Source organism: Phoca vitulina, unplaced genomic scaffold (assembly GCF_004348235.1).
Source record: "Phoca vitulina isolate PV1807 unplaced genomic scaffold, GSC_HSeal_1.0 scaffold6, whole genome shotgun sequence".
In the NCBI taxonomy this organism is placed as follows: domain Eukaryota; kingdom Metazoa; phylum Chordata; class Mammalia; order Carnivora; family Phocidae; genus Phoca; species Phoca vitulina.
The window spans coordinates 67360894-67383757 of NW_022589709.1; the positions used below are offsets into that span (position 1 = coordinate 67360894).

The 22864-nt window shown below is 38.8% G+C and overlaps 1 protein-coding gene across 5 annotated transcripts in view; it reads left to right on the plus strand.

Moving 5' to 3' along the window:
- SLC38A9 (solute carrier family 38 member 9) overlaps positions 1-22864 on the plus strand; it is a 95748-nt gene that overhangs the window by 24317 nt on the left and 48567 nt on the right. For 3 of the 5 annotated variants that reach the window (XR_004299410.1, XM_032404406.1, XM_032404407.1), the window contains exons 3-6: positions 17009-17141; positions 21802-21923; positions 22061-22124; positions 22366-22459. Coding sequence is in view for 4 of the 5 variants with exons in the window: in XM_032404406.1 (XP_032260297.1) it covers positions 17009-17141; positions 21802-21923; positions 22061-22124; positions 22366-22459 (413 nt within the window). In the remaining variant the exon portion in view is untranslated. Of the gene's footprint in view, positions 1-16880; positions 17142-21801; positions 21924-22060; positions 22125-22365; positions 22460-22864 lie in introns of all 5 variants that reach the window. The other 2 variants (XM_032404408.1, XM_032404409.1) reach the window with 2 other exon arrangements.

The window sequence follows — 22864 nt, forward strand, 5'->3', positions numbered from 1 at the left end:
ATCTATATTTAATTAAGATATACAGGCCTGAGAATTAATATTCAGGTGAAGTTCTATGTCTACATGGTGTTGATGAAGTTGTTTACTTGCAGCTAAGTAAAGCTTGGAGTTCTAAAATAAGGAATCCGTAATTTTCAACCTGGGGTTTATTAACATTTATTTTTTTCATCAGACCACCCTTATCAGTTAAAAAAATAAAAATAACAATCTAAAAATAATGGGACTGAATATGTATGTGTGTGTGCATACATGTGGGTATTCATTTGCAAATTATGTATATGTACTACTGAACTTACATATCATGTACCTTATAAAGCATAAAAATTATAAGATACAGTGATCTTGATAAAATTAGCTTTAAATTTTATTTATGAACAGTATATTAATACTTTTATCATGTATATTATCAATAACAATTGTTTTTTTTGTTTTGTTTTGTTTTTTGTTTTGTTTTTTTTTAAAGATTTTATTTATTTGACAGGGAGAGACACAGCGAGAGAGGGAACACAAGCAGGGGGCGTGGGAGAGGGAGAAGCAGGCTTCCCGCCAAGCAGGGAGCCTGATGCGGGGCTCGATCCCAGGACCTTGGGATCATGACCTGAGCCGAAGGCAGACGCTTAACGACTGAGCCACCCAGGCGCCTATCAATAACAATTGAATATGCTCTAGTATCTTTTTTTTTTTAAAGATTTTATTTATTTATTTATTTATTTGACAGAGAGAGATAACAGTGAGAGAGGGAACACAAGCAGGGGGAGTGGGAGAGGGAGAAGCAGGCTTCCCGCTGAGCAGGGAGCCCAATGCGGGGCTGGATCCCAGGACCCTGGGACCATGACCTGAGCTGAAGGCAGACGCTCAATGACTGAGCCACCCAGGCACCGCTATGCTCTATTATCTTAAAATATTTTGTAACACTTTGCTACACAGTAATTCAAACTGATCTGAAGTTCATTTGCATATCATCCAACAATTATGTGGAAGTTTTTGTTGAAATTTGCCTGGTAGATTTTCATTCTCCCTGATGTCACTCAGTTCTTACATCGAGTGATGGCAGTACTGTTTTGTATATTCTAGTATTCTATGCTAATTTTAAAGTCCAAAATAGTGTTTTTTAATACTATTAATTTGAAAACAACCAGTAGTTTTGTTCACCTTTTTTGGTTCTCTCTCCAGATTATCCCCCAATCTCTCCTTTCCTTCATTTCTCGCATCGTCCTAGCTCTACTTTCCACTTACTTGCAGCGTTTACTTCCCAACATACACACACACACCTGGAGAAGGGGGAGAAAAGGCACTGAATTAGAGTCTTCAGAAGGTGGCTAATCTCTCTGCTGGGGGAAGGAGAGAACTTAATAGAACCATCTTTACCAGGTTAACTGTGGGAGAAATCAAAACTGCTACAACCCATTAGCTTCTGTCCAAAGTGGAGGAGCTGCCCATCTGGTCTGAACCCTCCACTGACGGGGCACTAAATATTTGAGGAAGGTCCTGAAGTTTATTAAAAGGTTTATAAACTTTTACATTTTTTTAAAGATTTATTTATTTATTTGATAGAGAGAGAACATACATGCGAGTGGTGGGAGGGCAGAGGGAGAGAATCTCAAGCAGACTCCCCGCTGAGTGCAGAGCCGACATGGGACTCAATCCTATGACCCATGAGATCATGACCTGACCTGAAACTAAGAGTTGGTCGCTCCTTCAACTGAGCCACCCAGGTGCCTCAAACCTTTGCAGTTTTTTATAAAGTTTATAAAAAATGTTAATATAGGGGCACCTGGGTGGCTCAGTTAGTTAAGCACCTTGCCTTCGGCTCAGGTCATGATCCCAAGTCCTGGGATCGAGCCCCACATCAGGCTCCCTGCTCAGTGGGGAGCCTGCTCCTCCCTCTCCTTCTGCCCCTCCTCCTGCTCCTTCTCTCTCTCTCTCTCGCTCACTCTCTCTCTCAGATAAATAAATAGATCTTTTTTTAAAATGTTATATAAACTAATGTTTTATTTGATGATTTATAATGTTTGCAAATTTCCATTTTTGAAATATTTTGAATGTTTAATTTCACTGATTTGTAAACATTTTATACTCTAAACACTTTATAGTGAAAATACTGATTGGTGCTTGTATTACACGGAATAAATACCAAGATTTATTCCATATTTGTATTACATGGAATAAATACCATTTGCTTCATTATTACAATTATTATTTTGACTTATTTATGTTTAATAACAGATTCAAAAGCCATTTACATACTTCGGAAGTTTTTAAATGTTAGAAAAAGTTTCATCCATGTATGTAAGATTGCAGATAGGAGTTTTTATTGGTGACAGACATCATTTTCAGCAATAAAATTATGTACAATGGAAACATTTCTAAACATCCATTATCAGAATATTCTCTGCTCATGTGAATTTTTAAAAAGCAGCTACTTTCTTGGGGCGCCTGGGTGACTCAGTCAGTTAAGCGTCGGACTCTTGATTTCAACTTGAGTCTCGATCTCAGATAGTGAGTTCAAGCCCCGCCCAGCGTGGAGCCTACTTAAATATGTGTAGGCTTTTAGGTTTTTAATGCATGCTGTGTACCCATGTAGCATACTTTTGATAGCAACTTGCCATCACAGGAGGGGTTAACAAATTGGGAACAGTTGTCTTTTTATAGAAAAGTAGGTAACTTGTATTTAAGTTTGACACATCTTTATTAAGGTAGTTTGCCAAAAGATAACCAGTAAATTTCTGTATAATACAAAAGACTTTTTTGGTCCCTTTTCATCTCATTACTAAATTTTGAAAGAATGTGTTAATTCAAGTTGTATTTTGAAGTCTTATCACATGATATATGTACAGAAGACTGTGTAGCATGTATGTACATTTTAATTTTATTTTTTAAAAGATTTTATTTGAGAGAGAGAGAGAAGGAGCACAAGCAGGGGTAGGGGCAGAGGGAGAGGGAGAAGTAGACTCACCGCTGAGCAGAGAGCCTGACGCGGAACTCGATCCCAGGACCCTGGGATCATGACCTGAGATGAAGGCAGATGCTTAGCCAACTGAGCCACCCAGGCGCCCCATATGTACAATTTTAGAAATAATTATAAAGCCAACACCTATGCAGCCAACACCAAGGTATAGAAACAGCAGCACCCCAGAGTTCCTCATGTGTCCTTCACCAAACACATCCTCCTTCCTCCCTACAGGTAACCACTCTCCTGATGTTTGTGTGACCATTTCCCTATTTTTATTTATTGTTTCTGTATCCCTAAATACTGAATTCAGTTTTACCTTTTTGTGTACTTCATGTGAATGAGATCATTCTATGTGTATTATTTTAGAATTTTTGTTCAGTGTAATTTCCATCCAAGTTGTATGTAACAATATTTCTTTCCCATGCTTTCTGGTATTTTATAACTATCTCAAGTTTATGTATACATTCTACTCTAGTTGGACATTTGGGTTGTCTCCAGTGTAGAGATCTTACAATTAATGTTCTTATAAACGTTATTACACGTGTGTCTTAGCATACATGTGCAAGAACTTTTCTAGGATATATGTATGTGTATATTCTACTTAACTAGATAATGCCAAACTCTTTTCTACAGGAGTTAAACCAGTTTACATTCCCACTATAGTGTGTAAGAGTTTCCATTACTCTACCTCCTGCTAGTGCTTGGTATTGTCAGATTTTAATATTTTAGCAATTCTGGTGAACATGGAATGGAATCTCATGTTTCTTGCAAGAAAATGAGGTTGGCAAAATGTTATTAATGGTTACTCATTGTGGGATTATGGGTGATTATTGTATTTGTTATGCTTTTTATTATGCTTTCTGAAGTATTTATCCTTAACTCGTTAGCTACCACTCCATTTCTTTCACTCCTTTTTACAAAAAACTCTTTGCAAGGATTATTATACTTAACATACCCAATTTTTCTCTTGAACCTAATTCAGACAGGCTTTTGCCCTTACTACTCCACTGAAACTGCTCACATCACAGTCACCAGTGGTCATTTCATTGATCAGTTCTCATCTCATTTGACATAGCGGTAGCAGTTGACATGGTGTTAATCATTCTGTCCTCCTGAAAACTGTTTAATTGGTTTGAGGATAACACACTAAATTGATTTTTGTATAGGTTGCTTCTTCTTATTTTGTACAGTATTTAACACTTTGATTACTCCCTCCATCATTTTTCCCCCAAGTTTTATTTTAAACATTTAAACCTACAGAAAAGTTGAAAGAATTATCCCCATACTTTTTCATTAACTTTTTTCCTAATTTTAAAAGTAATACAAGTTTTGGGGCACCTGGGTGGCTCAGTTGTTAAACGTCTGCCTACAGCTCAGGTCACAATCCCAGGCTTCTGGGATCGAGCCCCACATCGGGCTCCCTGCTCAGCAGGGAGCCTGCTTCTCCCTCTCCCACTCCCGCTGCTTGTGTTCCCTCTCTCACTGTCTCTGTCAAATACCTAAATAAAATCTTTAAAAAAATAATAATAAATAAAAGTAATACAAGTTTTGATGATTGTACTATGGTTATGTAAGATACCGTCATTGGGGAACCTGAGTGGAGTGTTTATGGGAACTCTGTACTATTTTTCTAACTTCTTTGTGACTCTAAATTATTTCAAAATATTGGGGCACCTTGCTGGCTCAGTTGGTAGGGCATGCGACTCTTGATCTTTGGATCGTGAGTTCGAGCCCCATGTTGGGGATAGAGTTTACCTTAAAAAAATTATTTCAAAATAGACTTTTTCTTAAAGTAATACACCATATCTTACTCACCATATTCTAATGAGCTTTTATGATATGCCAAGTACTATCCTAGCCCCTGAGAATATAAGAGTGACCAAATTGACAAAAATCCCTGCTCTTATGGAACTTATATTTACTGGAAGCAACCAATAATAAATAAGTATATATTGTGTTAGATAGTATAAATGCTAAGGAGATATTGTAAAGCAGAGAAGATATATAAAATGACAAGGGTGGAGAAGATGGGTTGAAATTTTAGCTATCCTGTCAAGGGTAGCTAAATACCTCATTCCTCAAGTGAGGCAAGAATTGCAAAAAGTAAAGAAGCAAGCCATGCAGATATTTAGGGGAAAGGCCTTCAGAAACTTTGTGTTTTACCTGAAATTAGTAACAAAGGTCCTGGAGTAGGTGCATGCTTGTAGTGTTTCAGGAATTGTGAGGAGGCTAGTGTGATTAGTATTTTAAGCAGTGAAGTCCAAGAGATGGGGTGGGGGAGAGGGGGTGGCAAGAGCGGCCTGATACATGAATCAGGAGTTCAGGCTAGAGATAATAGTTTGAGTGCCATTAGCATATACATGATATTTATATTTACATGACTAGATGAGTCCACCAAGAGATTGAGTCTAGATAGAGAAAAGAAAATGTCAATGGATTAAACTCTGGATTACTCTGATTATTCAAGAGTTGGGGTTGGAGAAGGAATCAGCAGAGGATACCAAGACTGGGGGGTTCTTCCCTATAGGATCATATCCTTTGTTGGTATGTGAAGTCCTCCATGTCCTTGCCCAGGTTTACCTCATGTCTTACCCCTTTTCTTCCTACTACTTAGAGTTTTCAAAAATACATCATGCTCTCTCTCCTGGTTATTTCTACATGCTTTTATATATTTTTTGGAAACACTATTTCTTTACTTTTTCCCATATCTGATGAACTCTGTATCTTTTAGGATTCACCTCAGCTGTAACTTCCTCAGTGATCTGTCAGACGTTGTTTAGCTTCTCCTTCTGTTTGATCTCATAGTACACTGTACATACCTAGTACCACACAACTCTGTCCACTCTTTCTTGCTCCCACTGTTGCTCATAAGTACTCACTCTCTCTCTATTTTTCCCTCTGGATTGGAATTGCTTACCTACCTATCTCCTCCAGCAGATTATGATCCTTCAGGTATTATGTCTTATTCATTGTTAAATATTTAGAACTATGCTTCATACTTGCTTGGCACTTAAATACTATTTAATAAATTTAAGAACCAGTACAAATTAATTAACCATAATAGAAATAATTCTTGGGCTCAGCCTTTGATAATAATGAATGAAATTGGAGTGTAGAGCAGGGTTTTTGTGGAAAAAGATGTTGTATAAGCATCAGAGGAAGTGATAAACACATTAGCAAGCTACAGGTCACCAGTATTTTTATTATAGCAGCAAGGAATTTCTAGGTACAATGACTTGATTAACTCCCTTTCTGTCTTTATTAAAAAGCTGCATGTCAGACATAGCGTTTTACCAAGCAGGAAGAGACATGTACAGTGGGTTCATTATTTTGGATGTTTATTTTGCTTGAGATTTTTGAATACTTGATTCTCTTTTCATTTTTTAACAACCTACCCCAGTCTAGCAGGTGTTGGAGTGCTTCAGCTTTCATAGAGATGTGAATAAAAGAACAGCTTTAAGTCATAGGTCTTCATTATTGAGTATGAACCTTAAGAGTCATGGGATTATTGCTAAACTTCAGAGAAGCATAACTGGTCAGTAGAAGGGTGGAGACAAATTTAAAAGCCAAAAATGTTTAAGGAATTTAAGGAGTGGAACCTAGAAAAGGTGTGAGGTAGAAATAACGTTCCTCTGTTTATAAGGGTATTAAATGAAAATATGGGATTTTGAATCACATTTTTAAATATTTTAAAAATTTTGCTAAATGTTAAAAGCATTTTCTTCTGTAGCATGACCATACGTATTTATAAGGTAAAACAAATATAATTTCTACATGAAATATCATAATTTATTTTTACTTCGGCACAGTTGAGCTACATTTCATTTGGGAAGTAACACTGATAGGGAGCAATCATGTGAAACCATGTTCAAAAGAAAAAGCCCAAGTTTCAGAAGTATTTTACTCTTAATACTGTTTTCTGTATACTATTAATTTTAAAAGTGTTTTCAGAACCAACTGAAGTTCAATTTAGAAAGGTAATTTATATTTTTTGCTCTGTCAGATGGAGCCTTAAGCGTGTATGTTTCTAATAATTTAGTTAAAATATGCTGAGTTGGATATTTTTTAAGAGAATCTGTTTTGAAAAGATTCCAAAATATTTGTTTGAACAGGCACTCAGCATCTTGATGAAAACTGTTGGAAAAGAAAAACTTTCAGAGTCATTCTGCTCTCATAGTACCCAAGCCAACTAAACTGGTACAGTTAACACTTCTGTTAGAGGCCAGGAGCCAAAAAATGTAGCACTTCCTGGACTGCTTTTCAACAAGCCTTCAAGCCAACTTAGTGGTTGATATTAATACTGTTGGATTTTCAGAGTAAAAAGCTACAAATAGAACATCTACATCTCTCTATTAATATCATACTTGTTAGTCTCTTTTAGTAATCCTTGATTAATTACAATCTCTGTTTTATGTTGGATTTAAAGCTGTAATTCTTTCTTGAATTTTGTGCGGTATTATTCTTGCAAAAAAAGAAATGAATGCTTTGTAGATTGTGAAACCAGGTATGATTAAACTGTCTCCTGGACATAAATATTTTTACACTGCTTTTTAGTACTGCTGTCACAGTAGATATACAATTTATATAGAACACTATAATAATGTTTTGGGAGGGTTGGTAGTTATCTAAGGCTACCAAATTTATAAGTAGGGATAGTTTATTCAGCCTCTGATGCTCTTGTTTTCTTTATATCACCTTCAGATTTATTGACATCCCTTACTTCACTTAGTAATCATATGCTTAGTAGAGATAGACTGTCATGTTGATCTATATAGCCACATATTTGCTCTAGTAAGTGCTCAACTTTAAGATATATGTTGGATTGAACTGGAAGTACCCATCCTATTTAGGTGCTGTGGTGGAGAATAAATAGCAAAAGAAAGATTCAGAGATTCTGTATACTAACTAGAGAGACAGGATTAAATTTAACATCTGTACTATCATTTCTCTAATATCTAGTAGTTGGAAAAATAGCAGAAACTAAAATTTCAGTCACTTGGTTTTTCAAGTACTTCCACAAAATTAGATTGTCTCCAGAAATGACTAACAAATTTAGTTTAAATTCAATTTAATTAACATATAGTATATTATTAGTTTCAGAGGTAGAATTTAGTGATTCATAAGTTATACATAACATCCAGGGCTCATTCCATCAAGTGCCTTCCTTAATGCCCATCACCCACTTAACCCATCCCCCTACCCGCTCCCTTCCAGCAACCCTCAGTTTGTTTCCCATAATTAAGAGTCTCTCTGGTTTGTCTCCATCTCTGTTTTTGTCTTATTTTTCCTTCCCTTCCCCTCTGCTCATCTGTTTTGTTTAAATTCCACATATGAGTGAAATCATGTATTTGTCTTTCTCTGACTTACTTCGCCTAATATAATACCCTCTAGTTCCATCCACTTCGCTGAAAATGGCAAGATTTCATTCTTTTGATGACTGAGTAATATTGCATTGTAGATATATACCACATCTTCTTTATTCATTTATCTTTCAGTGGACATCTGGGCTCTTTCCATAGTTTGGCTGTTGTGGACATTGCTACTATAAACATTGGGGTACATGTGCCCCTTCAAATCACTATGTTTGTATCCTTTGGATAAGTACCTAATAGTGCAATTACTGGGTTATAGGGTAGTTCTATTTTTAACTTTTTGAGGAACCTCCATGCTATTTTCCAGAGGGGCTGCACCACTTTGCATTCCCACCAACAGTGTAAGAGGGTTCCTCTTTCTCAGAATCCTCACCAACATCTGTTGTTTCCTGAGTTGTTAATTTTAGCCATTCTGACTGGTATGCAGTGTTATCTCATTATGGTTTTGATTTGTATTTCCCTGAGGCCGGGTGATGTTGAGCACTTTTTCATGTGTCTGTTGGCCATTTGTATGTCTTCTTTTGGAGAAACATCTGTTCATGTCTTTTGCCCATTTCTTGATTGAATTTTTTGGTTTTTGGGTGTTAATTTTTTTTGTGTTTTTTTTTTTTAATTTCATTATGTTACGTTAGTCACCGTACAATGCATCATTAGTTTTTGATGTGGTGATCCACGATCCATTGTTTTCATATAACACCCAGTGCTCCATGCAGTACGTGCCCTCCTTAATACCTGTCACCGGGCTAACCAATCCCCCTTCCCCCCTCCCCTCTAAAACCCTGTTTGTCTTTCAGAGTCCATAGTCTCTCATGGTTCATCTCTCCCTCCAATTCCCCCCCCCTCATTTTTCCCTTCCTTCTCCTAATGTCCTCCATGTTATTCCTTATGTTCCACAAATAAATGAAACCATATGATAATTGACTTTTTCTGCTTGACTTATTTCACTTAGCATAATCTCCTCCAGTCCCATCCATGTTGATGTAAAAGTTGGGTATTCATCCTTTCTGATGACTGAGTAATATTCCATTGTATATATGGACCACATCTTCTTTATCCATTCGTCTGTTGAAGGGCATCTCGGCTCTTTCCACAGTTTGGCTATTGCAGACATTGCTGCTGTGAACATTGGGGTGCATATGGCCCTTCTTTTCACTACATCTGTGTCTTTGGGGTAAATACCCAGTAGTGCAATTGCTGGGTCATAGGGTAGCTCTATTTTTAAATTTTTGAGGAACCTCCACACTGTTTTCCAAAGTGACTGTACCAACTTGCATTCCCACCAACAGTATAAGAGGGTTCCCCTTTCTCCACAACCTCTCCAACATCTGTTGTTTCTTTCCCTGTCCATTTTTGCCATTCTAACTGGTGTAAGGTGGTATCTCAATGTGGTTTTGATTTGAATTTCCCTGATGGCTAATGATGACGAACATTTTTTCATGTGTCTGTTAGCCATTTGTATGTCTTCTTTGGAGAAGTGTCTGGTTCATGTCTTCTGCCCACTTTTTGACTTGATGATTTATTTTTTGGGTGTTGAGTTTGAGAAGTTCTTTATAGATCTTGGATACCAGCCCTTTATCTGTAGTGTCATTTGCAAATATCTTCTCCCATTCTGTAGGTTGCCTCTTTGTTTTGTTGACTGTTTCCTTTGCTGTGCAGAAGCTTTTTATCTTGATGAAGTCCCAAAAGTTCATTTTTGCTTTTGTTTCACTAGCTTTTGGAGATGTATCTTGAAAGAAGTTGCTGTGGCCGATGTCAGAGAGGTTACTGCCTATGTTTTCCTCTAGGATTTTGATGGATTCCTGTCTCACATTGAGGTCTTTCATCCACTTTGAGTTTATCTTTGTGAATGGTGTTAGAGAATGGTCAAGTTTCATTCTTCTGCCTATGGCTGTCCAATTTTCCCAGCACCATTTATTGAAGAGACTTTTTTCCATTGCATGTTTTTTCCTGCTTTGTCAAAGATTATTTGACCATAGAGTTGAGGGTCCATATCTGGGTTCTCTATTCTGTTCCATTGGTCTGTATGTCTGTTTTTGTGCCAGTACCATACTGTCTTGGTGATCACAGCTTTATAATATAGCTTGAAATCGGGCAACGTGATGCCCCCAGCTTTGTTTTTCTTTTTCAACATCTCCTTGGCGATTCGGGGTCTTTTCTGATTCCATACAAATTTTAGGATTGTTTGTTCCAGCACTTTGAAAAATGTCATTGGAATTTTGATCGGGATGGCATTGAAGGTATAGATTGCTCTGGCTAGCATAGACATTTTAACAATGTTTATTCTTCCAATCCATGAGCATGGAATATTTTTCCATCTTTTTGTGTCTTCTTCAATTTCTTTCATGAGCGTTCTGTAGTTCCTAGAGTATAGATGCTTTCCCTCTTTGGTTAGGTTTATTCCGAGGTATCTTATGGTTTTTGGTGCTATTGTAAATGGAATCGTTTCTCTAATTTCTCTTTCTGCAGTTGCGTTGTTAGTGTATAAGAAAGCAACTGATATCTGTGCATTGATTTTGTATCCTGCCACATTACTGAATTGCTATATGAGGTCTAGTAATTTGGGGGTGGAGTCTTTTGGGTTTTCCACATAAAGTATCATGTCTGCAAAAAGAGAGAGTTTGACTTCTTTGCCAATTTGAATACCTTTTATTTTTTTTGTTGTCTGATTGCTGTTGCTGGGACTTCTAGTACTATGTTGAACAATAGTGGTGAGAGTGGGCATCCTTGACGTGTTCCTGATCTTAAGGGAAAGGCTCTCAGCTTTTCCCCATTGAGGATGATATTTGCTGTGGGTTTTTTATAGATGGATTTTATGAGCTTGAGGAATGTTCCCTCTATCCCTATACTCTGGAGAGTTTTAATCAGGAAAGGATGTTGTATTTTGTCAAATGCTTTTTCTGCATCAATTGAGAGGACCATATGGTTCTTCTCCCTCCTCTTATTAATGTGTTCTATCACATTGATTGATTTGCGAATGTTGAACCACCCTTGCATCCCGGGGATAAATCCCACTTGGTCGTGGTGGATGATCCTTTTAATGTATTGTTGGATCCTATTAGCTAGGATTTTGTTGAGGATTTTGGAATCCATATTCATCAGGGATATTGGTCTGAAATTCTCCTTTTTGATGGGGTCTTTGCCTGGTTTGGGGATTAAGGTAATGCTGGCCTCATAGAATCAGTTTGGAAGTTTTCTTTCTGTTTCTATTTTTTGAAACAGCTTCAGTAGAATAGGTATTATTTCTTCTTTGAATGTTTGGTAGAATTCCCCAGGGAATCCATCAGGTCCTGGACTCTTGTTTTTTGGGAGGTTTTTGATCACTGCTTCAATCTCGTTACTGGTTATTGGCCTATTCAGGTTGTCAGTTTCTTCCTGTTTCAGTCTTGGCAGCTGATAGGTTTCCAGGAAGGCCTCCATTTCATCCAGATTGCTCAGTTTTTTGGCATATAGTTGTTGATAATAATTTCTAATAATTGTTTCTATTTCCTTGGTGTTAGTCGTGATCTCTCCCCTTTCATTCATAATTTTATTAATTTGGGTCCTTTCTCTTTTCTTTTGGATAAGTCTGGCCAGTGGTTTATCAATCTTATTAATCCTTTCAAAGAACCAACTAGTTTTGTTGATCTGATCTACTGTGTTTCTGGTCTCTAATTCATTGATTTCTGCTCTAATTTTAATTATTTCTCTTCTAATGCGTGGCTTAGGCATCATTTGTTGCTTTTTCTCTAGTTCTTTAAGGTGTAGAGTTAATTGGTGAATTCAGGATTTTTCTATTTTTTTGAGTGAGGCTTGGATGGCTATGTATTTCCCCTTTAGGACCGCTTTTGCAATATCCCATAGGTTTTGGACCGATGTGTTTTCGTTCTCATTGATTTCCATGAATTGTTTAAGTTCTTCTTTGATTTCCTGGTTGACCCAAACATTCTTGAGCAGAGTGGTCTTTAGCTTCCAAGTGTTTGAATTTCTGCCAATTTTTTTCTTGTGATTGAGTTCCAGTTTTAAAGCATTATTGTCTGAGAATATGCAGAGAATAATCTCAATCTTTTGGTATCCGTTGAGACCTGATTTGTGACTCAGTATGTGGTTTATTCTGGAGAAAGTTCCATGTGCGCTCGAGAAGAATGAGTAATCTGTTGTTTTAGGGTGGAATGTTCTGTAAATATCTATGAGGTCCATCTGGTCCAGTGTATCATTCAAAGCTCTTGTTTCCTTGTTGATTTTCTGCTTAGATGATCTGTCCATTGCTGAGAGTGGAGTATTGAGGTCTCCTACATTTAACGTATTGTTATCAATGCAACTCTTTATTTTGGTTAACAGTTGGCTTATGTAGATGGCTGCTCTCATGTTGGGGGTGTAGATATTTACAATTGTAGATCTTCTTGTTGGATAGACCCTTTAAGAATGATATAGTGTCCTTCTGTGTCTCTAACTACAGTCTTTAGCTTAAAATCTAATTTGTCTGATATAAGAATTGCTACTACCCCAGCTTTCTTTTGAGGTTGGTTGGCATGGAAGATGGATCTCTATCCCTTCACTTTCAGTCTGGATGTATCTTTAGGTTCAAAATGAGTCTCTTGTAGACAGCATATGGATGGGTCCTGTCTTTTTATCCCATCTTCAACCCTGTGCCATTTTATGGGAGCATTTAGGCCGTTGAGAGTGATTATTGAAAGATATGAATTTATTGTCATCATGTTGCCTGTGAAGTCCTTGTTTGTATAGATTGTCTCTGTAAATTTCTGTTCTGTATCATTCTTGGGGTCTTTCTCCTTTTATAGAACCCCCCTTAATATTTCTTGCAGGGCCGGCTTAGTGGTCACATATTCTTTCAGTTTCTGCCAGTCTTGGAAGCTCTGCATCTCTCCATCCATTCTAAATGACAGCCTTGCTGGATAAAGTATTCTTGGCTGCATGTTCTTCTTGTTTAGTACCCTGAATATGTCTTGCCAGGCCTTTCTGGCTTGCCAGGTCTCTGTGGATAGGTCTGACGTTATTCTGATGTTCTTCCCTCTGTACATAAGGAATTTCTTCCCCCTAACTGCCCTTAAGATTTGCGAGTTTTACTATTACAAGCCGGGGTGTTGGCCTGTTTTCCTTGATCTTAGGAGGGGTCCTCTCTGCCTCTAGGACACGAGTGTTTCTTTCATTCCCCAGATTAGGGAAGTTCTCAGCTACGATTTGCTCAAATACATCTTCTAGTCCTCTCTCTCTCTCTCCACTCCCTCTGGGATTCCAATTATTCTGACATTGGAACGCTTCATTGTGTCACTTACTCCTCTGATTCTATTTTCATGGATTCTGAGTTGTTTTTCCCTGGCCTCCTCTTTTCCCTTTTTATCTATTATATTCTCTTCCAGGTCGCTTATTCATTCTTCTGCCTCAGTTACCCTAGCTGTTAGATTATCTAGATTGGATTGGATCTCATTGATAGCATTTTTAAGTTCTGCCAATTCAGCTTTCATTTCTGCCCTTAGAGACTCTATGTTGCCATTAATTGATTTCTCCATTCTAGCCATTGTCTTCACAATTGCTAGCCTGCATTCCATCTCCGACATCTTGGTTATATCTGCATCCATTTGTAAATCTGTGGCATAAGTCATGATCTCTGAGTCTTTTCTATTTTGGGGGTTCCTCGTCCTAGTCATTCTGTTGATGGGTGTTTGAGGGAATGTATAGAGTCCAAATTATTGACCAGAACCCAAGCAAGGTGCACCTGTTTTCTTGGGACCTTAGGGTTGCTGGCCTCTTGTTTTCCCAGCCTGTCTTCTGTGGGAGGGGCCTGCCGCGCTGTTACTCAGGCAACCCTGTTGGGGCGGAGTTACCCTGCCCTCCTGTGGCGGGGGGATGGGCTCAGCGGGAATCAGTCTTTGGGGCTTTTGTTCTCTGGTGGCTTTCCCTGGCGGCTTTCCGCGTCTCTTCCGGGAGTCAGAGCAGAACCCTCTGCCTCAGAGCAGAGAGATCGCAGTCTGTTCTTCCGTGAGCTCTCCAGGCCACACCGTCTCCGTTTCTGTCCCTGCTGCTATAAACTGCAGCGGCCTGGGGTGTGCACCCCTCCGCAGCGCCCCCAGTCCTGCCTCCAGGTCAGAGCACGTCTCTGCCCTTTGTGCTTCTAAAACTGCCAGCTGCTCCCAGTTCGCTGGCGCCACCCCGCCACTCTGGGTTTCCGCCCCAGGGGCTGCCCTAAAGTCCTTTCCCGCCGCTACCGGTCTGCAAGTCTGTGCCCCGTCCCCAGCGCAGGAGGCTGTCGCTCACCGGCGGTGTAGGATCCCCATGGACAGGCTCCCTCCTGCTGCTGTTTATCCTCGATATCTGCCCACAGAATCAGGGCTCCCCCACTTCCTACCTCAAAACCAACCGCCTGCGATATTCTGTTTGTAGAGATCCAGATCTTCTTACATCTCGGGCTGGTTTCGTGGGTGCTCAGAGTGGTCTGGTAGATATCCAGCTCAATTCCGGGGACCAGTTGAAATAGGGTCCCCTACTCCTCCGCCATCTTTCCTTCTTCCGACCTCTGGGGCTCTGGTTCCAGCAGAACCTGGAAATTGGGATCCCAGCTGCTCCTTCTAGAAGATCCTGAGAGTCAGCAGTGCCTGTATTCCTGTCCCAGCTGAATGCAGCTCCCCTTCCTCTGAATTTAGGTCAGGATTTCTCCCCAGAAACAAGCCTGCATCAGCATGTCCTGGGAAGCCGCCCAGAGCCCCTTCCTCAGCACTCAGCCAACAAGGCAGCTTCTCTGTCGCTCCCCAGGAGGCACCAAGTTGCTGCAAAGGGCCCAGGTTCTCCCCGGGGTGGCTGCAGAACTTACTGGAAATGCAGCCCTGGCTTTCGGAGGGGCGCTGGGTCCTCAGGGGGCGGCAGAAGCCTTTCCTGCCCTGAGGCACCCTGGCTCCCGGTGTTAAGTTTAATAAGCTCTTTATAGATTTTGGATACTAGCCCTTTATCTGGTAAGACGTTTGCAGATATTTTCTCCCATTCCATAGGTTCCCTCTAGTTTTGTTGACTGTTTCTTTGCTGTGCAAAAGCTTTTTATCTTGATGAAGTCCCAATAGTTAATTTTTGTCTTTGTTTCCCTTGCCTTTGGAGACATGTCTAGCAAGAAGTTGCTGTGGCTGAGGTCAAAGAGGTTGCTGCCTGTGTTCTCTAGGATTCTGATGGATTCCTGTCTCACATTCTCACATTTAGGTCTTTCATCCATTTTGAGTTTATCTCTGTGTATGGTATAAGAAACTGGTCCAGTTTCATTTTTCTACATGTGACTATTCAATTTTTCCCATACCATTTGTTGAAGAGACTGTCTGTTTTCCATTGGATATTCTTTTCTGCTTTGTCGAAAATTAGTTGACCATAGAATTGAGGGTCCATTTCTGGCTTCTCTATTCTGTTCCATTGATCTATGTGTCTGTTTTTATGCCAGTACCATACTGTCTTGATGATTACAGCTTATGACTAACATACATTTTAAGCTTCTTTCAGAACTGTAAGTGTAGAAGACTTTGTTTTGTTTTTTTGTTTGTTTTTTGTTTTTTATTTGACAGAGAGAGTCACAGTGAGAGAGGGAACACAAGCAGGGGGAGTGGGAGAGGGAGAAGCAGGCTTCCCACTGAGCACGGAGCCCGATGCGGGGCTTGATCCCAAGACCCCAGGATCATGACCTGAGCCGAAGGCAGACGCTTAACAACTGAGCCACCCAGGCATCCCATTGTGTAGAAGAGTTATATGGAACTCAGAGAAATCTAAGGGTTTTTTTCCTTCATTATTTGGATCTGTGTGTAATTTGAAAATAGCATGTTATATGCAATTTGGGGCATAGCATATGCAGTTTGGGGCACAATATCATTGTGACTTTGAGAGATTTGAGAATCAGTGGAGAAGGGCAGTCCTTTTCATGGTCTTTCTGTTTGGGATTATATTACTGGAAGTTTAGAAGCAAACGGAGGGAGTTTTGGTAATGAACTGGCAGGGTTAGTGACTGAAAATCATGATTGAAAACCTGATCTGCAGTTGATTGGGACATAGTTATGGGAAAGAAGCATACACATAAATAATAGCATAATAGGATTTGTTACTGAAGTCCAAATAAAGTAGAATAAGGCAAAATATCTCTAGTGTCTTGATGTTCCATTTGATAGTACTTCAGACAAGTTTCACAAGGGAGGTGGTTGAGATTACTAATCTTTAGTACATGAACCAAGCAGTAGATATTTTATTTGTCATAGGAAGTAATTTTGGCCCATAAAGAAGGAGTGGAGACTCTTTAGTAGAAGAGAGTAGTTCCTCTTTAGTAGAGGAATATTTATGACAATAATTTCTTTGATTTAGTGCCAGAAGCTTTATGAGAGGATATTCAAAGCTGTGTGGGTCTAAATTTCATTGTTGAAAACTGATAGCTGCTATACTTCTTTTTAATGACTGACTGAAACTCTTTCTGTTATATCTCCTATTGCTAAATTCCTAAAGATTAAAAAAGTGTATTTATAATAGTATTATGAGACAAAAGCTTTAGTCTTTGGATTGGATAATACTTCTTTTGTGATATTTTCTTTTCCCACCAAAAGTGAGAACTGAATGCCTTGCTTTGGTACATCCCATTTCTAATGGAGGACAAGAAGTTATTTTCTTCAATGGCTGACTTCCAGAATTTCTGGCTGAATGTTCTTTGTCAAGTATATATTCCCTTCTCTAGGCCTTTCTATATAGAGCCCACAAACATCGTCAGTGTGAATGATGTCATTCAGAGGGTTAGCGACCATGCCTCTGCCATGAACAAGAGGATTCATTACTACAGCCGGCTCACTGCTCCTGCAGACAAGGCACTGGTAAGGGGCAAACATTGCTGATTGTCTAAGGTTAAGTTGAAATGAACAGTGAACAGCATAAGCAAGGGAAACTCCCAGTGATTGAACTTTTTGCTGGCCATATTCCAAGGATGGCATCATGGAAAATCAAGATAGTAATTAGTACACATCTTACATCTCAGGCTAGCTCAGTCTTATCTAGCATGACATAGAGATTTGAAACAATCTCTCTATGTTGACAGTAGCCTAAGAGATTTGTTGGATTGAATTCTGCTAGTCCCCAATCCTAAGAGCTCTGAAGAGAATAAACTACTGAAGTACTTTAGTAGGTCATTGATAAATAACATAAATAATAACAGATCTGATTAGTCTGTTCAGTTATTAAGTTTGAAGCTACAAGGGAAAAAAGTTTTTAGACGTTTTCTACAGGAGTGGGAAACTGAAATACAAACATATATAATATTTTGCTATTTAGTAATGTCCTTTTGTAGATCAAAAACAAGGGTCAAAGAGCAGATTCTAAACGTTTTAGGCTTTGTGGGCCATATACTATTGCATAGTCTTCTTCACTTTTGGTTGTGTTTTTTTTTAAGATTTCATGTATTTGAGAGAGAGAGCACCAGAGAGAGAGAGCAAGCACGAGTGAGGGGCAGAGGGAGAGGGAGAAACAGGCTCCCCGCCGAGCAAGGAGCCCAGTTCGGGGCTGGATCCCAGGACCCTGGGATCATGACCTGAACTGAAGGCAGACGCTTAACTGAGTGAGCCACCCAGGCACCCCTACTACTGTTTTATGATCATTACAAACATAAAAACCATTCTTAGCAAAGAGGCTGTAAAATAATAGGTTGAAGGCCACATTTGACCATGGGCCATGGTTGTTGACTTTTGATCTTCTAAAATCTGTATTATTATTTTAGGATCAAAAATATGGGAAGTAATTTGGTTGCTTTATAAGAATCATCACATATGAGATATGCAGAAACTTGAAAGCTTAAGGAAAAATGGAAACATTCTGGGAGGAAAAATGATATTTTTATTGATAATAAAAAAAGGAGAAGGGAACCAATACTCTTTAGATGTTTACTGAGGGAGGGACAAGGATTGCGATATCATTTGAACATAGATATCTCACTTAAAGTCTTATGAAGTATTAAGATCTCCTTTTGTATAACCAGAGTAATGACTTCCAAAATATTCTGGTCATTTTTTTTCCCCCCAATTTTTTCATTATTTCCTCCCCTAGGCCTTTATATCAGTACTTGTAGTAAAGTCTTAGTTCCATAACAATTATCTAAGCCCTCTGTGGAGTAGAAGTAATCCAATGTCTCTGGGTCTAATTCAGACCTTCTAGAGGCTCTATTTGTGGAAGCAAACTTCAGAGATACCAGCTGGGCCAGTCTATTCCTGAATGGACATTGTTTGCCTGGAAATTAAGTCAACATTGTACACCAAGTTGAATACCTCTTGTTAACTGACAGTGAGATGACTCTAGTAAAAGTATATAAACAGTGATCTAGAATTAACAGTAAGGCATGGCCATTTTTTTTTTTTTTTATTTGACAGAGAGATAGAGATCACAAGTAGGCAGAGAGGCAGGCAGAGAGAGAGGGGCAAGCAGGCTCCCCGCCAAGCAGAGAGCCCAATGCGGGGCTCGATCCCAGGACCCTGAGATCATGACCTGAGCCGAAGGCAGACGCTTAACCAACTGAGCCACCCAGACACCCCAAAACATGACCATTTTTAGTGAATGTATGTATATATCCAGGCTCATTTCCTGAGAATTACAAAATTATTTTTCTTAAAAGGCGTTTAAGGGAAGAACAATGTGAAACCACATGTCTCAGGATTTTTACGGAGTTGTGCCTTTTTATTTCTGAAAATTTCCTCATTTATCTTAATATTTTTATTCTAAAATGGGGAAGGGAAGAAAATTATTTGACTGCCAACATCTCCTAGATCCTTGTTAATAAAAATGTGGCCTGCACAGGCCAGCAATATTGGCATCACTGAGAACTTACTAAAAATGCAGAATCTCAGTCCTTACTCCAGACCTACTGAATCATAATCTGTATTTAACAACATCCCTGTGTGAGTCACAGGAAAATTTAAGTTTGAAAAGCACTGCCCTACGCCTGGGTGCTGGGTGGCTCATCAGGCTCTCTGCTTAGCAGGGAGTCTGCTTCTCCCTCTCCCTCTGCAACCCCTCCCCCCCCGTTCATGCTCACTCTCTTGCTTTCTCTCTCTATTTCAAATAAATATATAAAATCTTAAAAAAAAAAAAAGAGAAAGAAAGAAAGAACGAAAGAAAGAAAGAAAAACACTGCCCAACATTACTGCCAAAGTATGGAATCCAATTCTCCATTTTGTCTGTAACTCTCTAGAATTTGCAACTTCTTTTTTTTTTTTTTAAAGATTTTATTTATTTATTTGAGAAAGAGAATGAGAGAGAGAGCATGAGAGGGGTGAGGGTCAGAGGGAGAAGCAGACCCCCCGCTGAGCAGGGAGCCCGATGCGGGACTCGATCCCGGGACTCCAGGATCATGACCTGAGCCGAAGGCAGTCGCTTAACCAACTGAGCCACCCAGGCGCCCTAGAATTTGCAACTTCTTAACCTCTAGCTTCTAATCCTGCCTCCTGTAACTTTCAGTTTTCACTTTTTCTGAACTTTGCTAGCCATCATGGTTTATCTCCTGCCTGATGCAGACATGGTCCTTTCCCTTTTTTCTTTTTACTCCCTTGAAGAAGATAATATAACTCAGACCCAGGAGGATTAAGGGTAAAAGAGAAGGCAGCAGACCCATTTCTATATATGCCTTTTTATCTCTCAGAAATAGTTGTTTCCAAAGCCACACAAGGCATAGCATTCAAGACATTTTTTACCCACAAGCTACCACCAATTATATGCATAGAGAAGGACTCAAAACTTTTTCTTTTTGTACCAGTCCATATCCTGTCTACCTACTGAGGTTCAATATTCCATCACTTCCTTGACATCTTCCCTAACTATTCTAGTCCCTGTTAATTTTTTGTCATTCCTGCAGTACAGTATCTCACAATTTTTTTCTCTCTTCTAGCCTTATCTAATTTCTTCATATGTCTTCCAAATGAAATTTAAGCTTCTTAAAGTTGTGGACTGTATTTTTTTTTCTTGAACACTAAACCTAGCACCGAGTTGTAGATTTACATAGTAGGTGCTAAATATAAAAGATAGTTGAAGGACACCTGTGTGGTTCAGTCCGTTAAGCCTCCAACTTTTCATCTCAGCTCAAGTCTTAATCTCAGGGTCATGAATTCAAGCTCTGCACTGGGCTGCATGCTGGGCGTGGAGCCTACTTAGAAAAAAAGGGGCCGCCTGGGTGGCTCAGTCAGTTAAACGTCCGACTCTTGGTTTTGGCTCAGGTCATGAACTCAGGGTCGTGAGATGGAGCCCCATGGGGGGCTCTGTGCTCAGCGCAGAGTCTCCTTGAGATTCTCTCCTTCTTCCTCTGCCTTTCCCCCCCACTCACATGTGAAAGAAAGGAAAGAAAGAAAGGAAAAGAAAAGAAAAGAAAAAGAAAGAAAGAAAGAAAGAAAGAAAGAAAGAAAGAAAGAAAGAAAAGAAAAGAAAGAAAAAGAAAGAAAATCTTTAAAAAAGAGAAAAGATCGTTGATTTATACCAGTCAGCTCCTATGTTTTTAACTACTATACTACTATATATGGGACTACTACATATTCCAAAGGACTGTTCTCAGGGAGATGGGCAGAATTCTATCTGGAGACTAATTTTTTTCCCCTCTCTAGGGAGGTAGAATTCAGAAGATATGTATGGGAGGTAAGGTGAGAGCTATGTGTATAAGAAAATGTATCTGTTCAGTCATTTTGTGTGTCTTCAGCCTCTCTTGGTTCCTATCCTTTTGTTTATATATTCCATCCTTACAAATCTTTGCTTTGCCTTTCCTTAGGCTATGTTAGCTCACTTTTTACTTCTGCTTTTTAAATGCTTTTAGGTATATATCTCCTTTCTTTACCTTGTATTGATGTGTCATTTCTTTATAGTTTGAGTTCCCTACCTCTTGGCTAAAACCACCCTCACAGAGGAGTTCAGTGGCCACTTGATTCTTGAAATTCCCCTCACTTAAGACCCAGATTTCCTCCATCTAGAATTCTTTAATCTCACTCTTTGTTGACTCTTCTTTCTTTCTCATGAAAATGAAGAGAAAAATATTTTGATAGTTGCATATTTTAGGAATTCATTGTCATTTTACATGAACATTTTATTGCTCTTATTCTTTAAACTCTTGGTTCTGGGGCGCCTGGGTGGCTCAGTCATTAAGCGTCTGCCTTCGGCTCGGGTCATGATCCCAGGGTCCTGGGATCGAGCCCTGCATCAGGCTCCCTGCTCAGCAGGAAGCCTGCTTCTCCCTCTCCCACTCCCCCTGCTTGTGTTCCCTCTCTCGCTGTGTCTCTCTCTGTCAAATAAATAAATAAAATCTTTAAAAAAAAATAAACTCTTGGTCCTTTAGATTTTCTACTACATTTGGAAAGGGTTTTTTATATTCATTAATCAGGGATACATGCTATTTGTTTGTTCATGATATTTAGAATTGTGTCTAGAGTCAGGTACTCTGATATTTAGAAAATATCCTACTTTACACATTTACTGGTTGTAGCATTTCTCTTATAACATTTCTTCTTTTACTAGATTGCCCCAGATCATGTAGTTCCAGCTCCAGAAGAGTGCTATGTATATAGTCCATTGGGTTCTGCTTATAAACTGCAAAGTTACACTGAAGGATATGGCAAAAACACCAGTTTAGTAACCATGTGAGTAAAACTTGTTTTTGGAGCGTAACTTAAACTATATGTTAATGAAAATTCATGGTTATTTTGATTTTTGTCTTAATTAAAATGTTTAAAGAGTCAAACTCCATATTTTTACTGCTACTATTCTGTGTTTTCAGTTTTATGATTTGGAATACCATGATGGGAACATCTATATTAAGTATTCCTTGGGGCATAAAACAGGTAATACAATTTTTCAGCTTTTCCACACTTTTTGCCTGAATTTTTTTCTCTTTATTTGTAAGTTTTACAATAGAGGTTTTAATAAGTCTATACAACATTTATTAAAGAAAATAATTATATTTAGTTTTATATCATCAGGTTTTTATCATAATTGTTTAGGGTATGGTAACATAATATAGTTGCATATGAATTTATTCTAACATGATGATATATGTTGTTTTATGTTTGTATTTTTAAACAGGCTGGCTTTACTACTGGAATGTGTGTCATCATGCTGATGGGCATTTTAACACTTTATTGCTGCTACAGAGTAGTGAAATCACGAGCTATGATATGTAAGAGTTTGCCATGGTGAAAACAGAGTAACAGTTTGGGTATTAATAAGTATATCCTATTGAAGTAGATCACTAATGTGTACATTCCACATGTGTGTTAACTATTTTGTGCCTAATGATTTACTTCTCTAATTCATAGCATTCAGCTGAACTGATATATCAATGAATTAGTGACTACCTTTGAAATTCAGAGAGGTTTGTAGTTCTTTGCAGAATGCATTTACTTTGATGCTGATTTCCTTATAAGAAAAAGTATTAAGGTCATATTTTTAAAATAAAGACTTTTCCAGAACTAAATTGAAAATTCTATGATTCTGGGGTGCCTGGGTGGGTTGGTCAGTTAAATGTCGGACTCTTGATTTCGGCTCAGGTCATGATCTCAGGGTCCTGGGATCCAGCCCTACA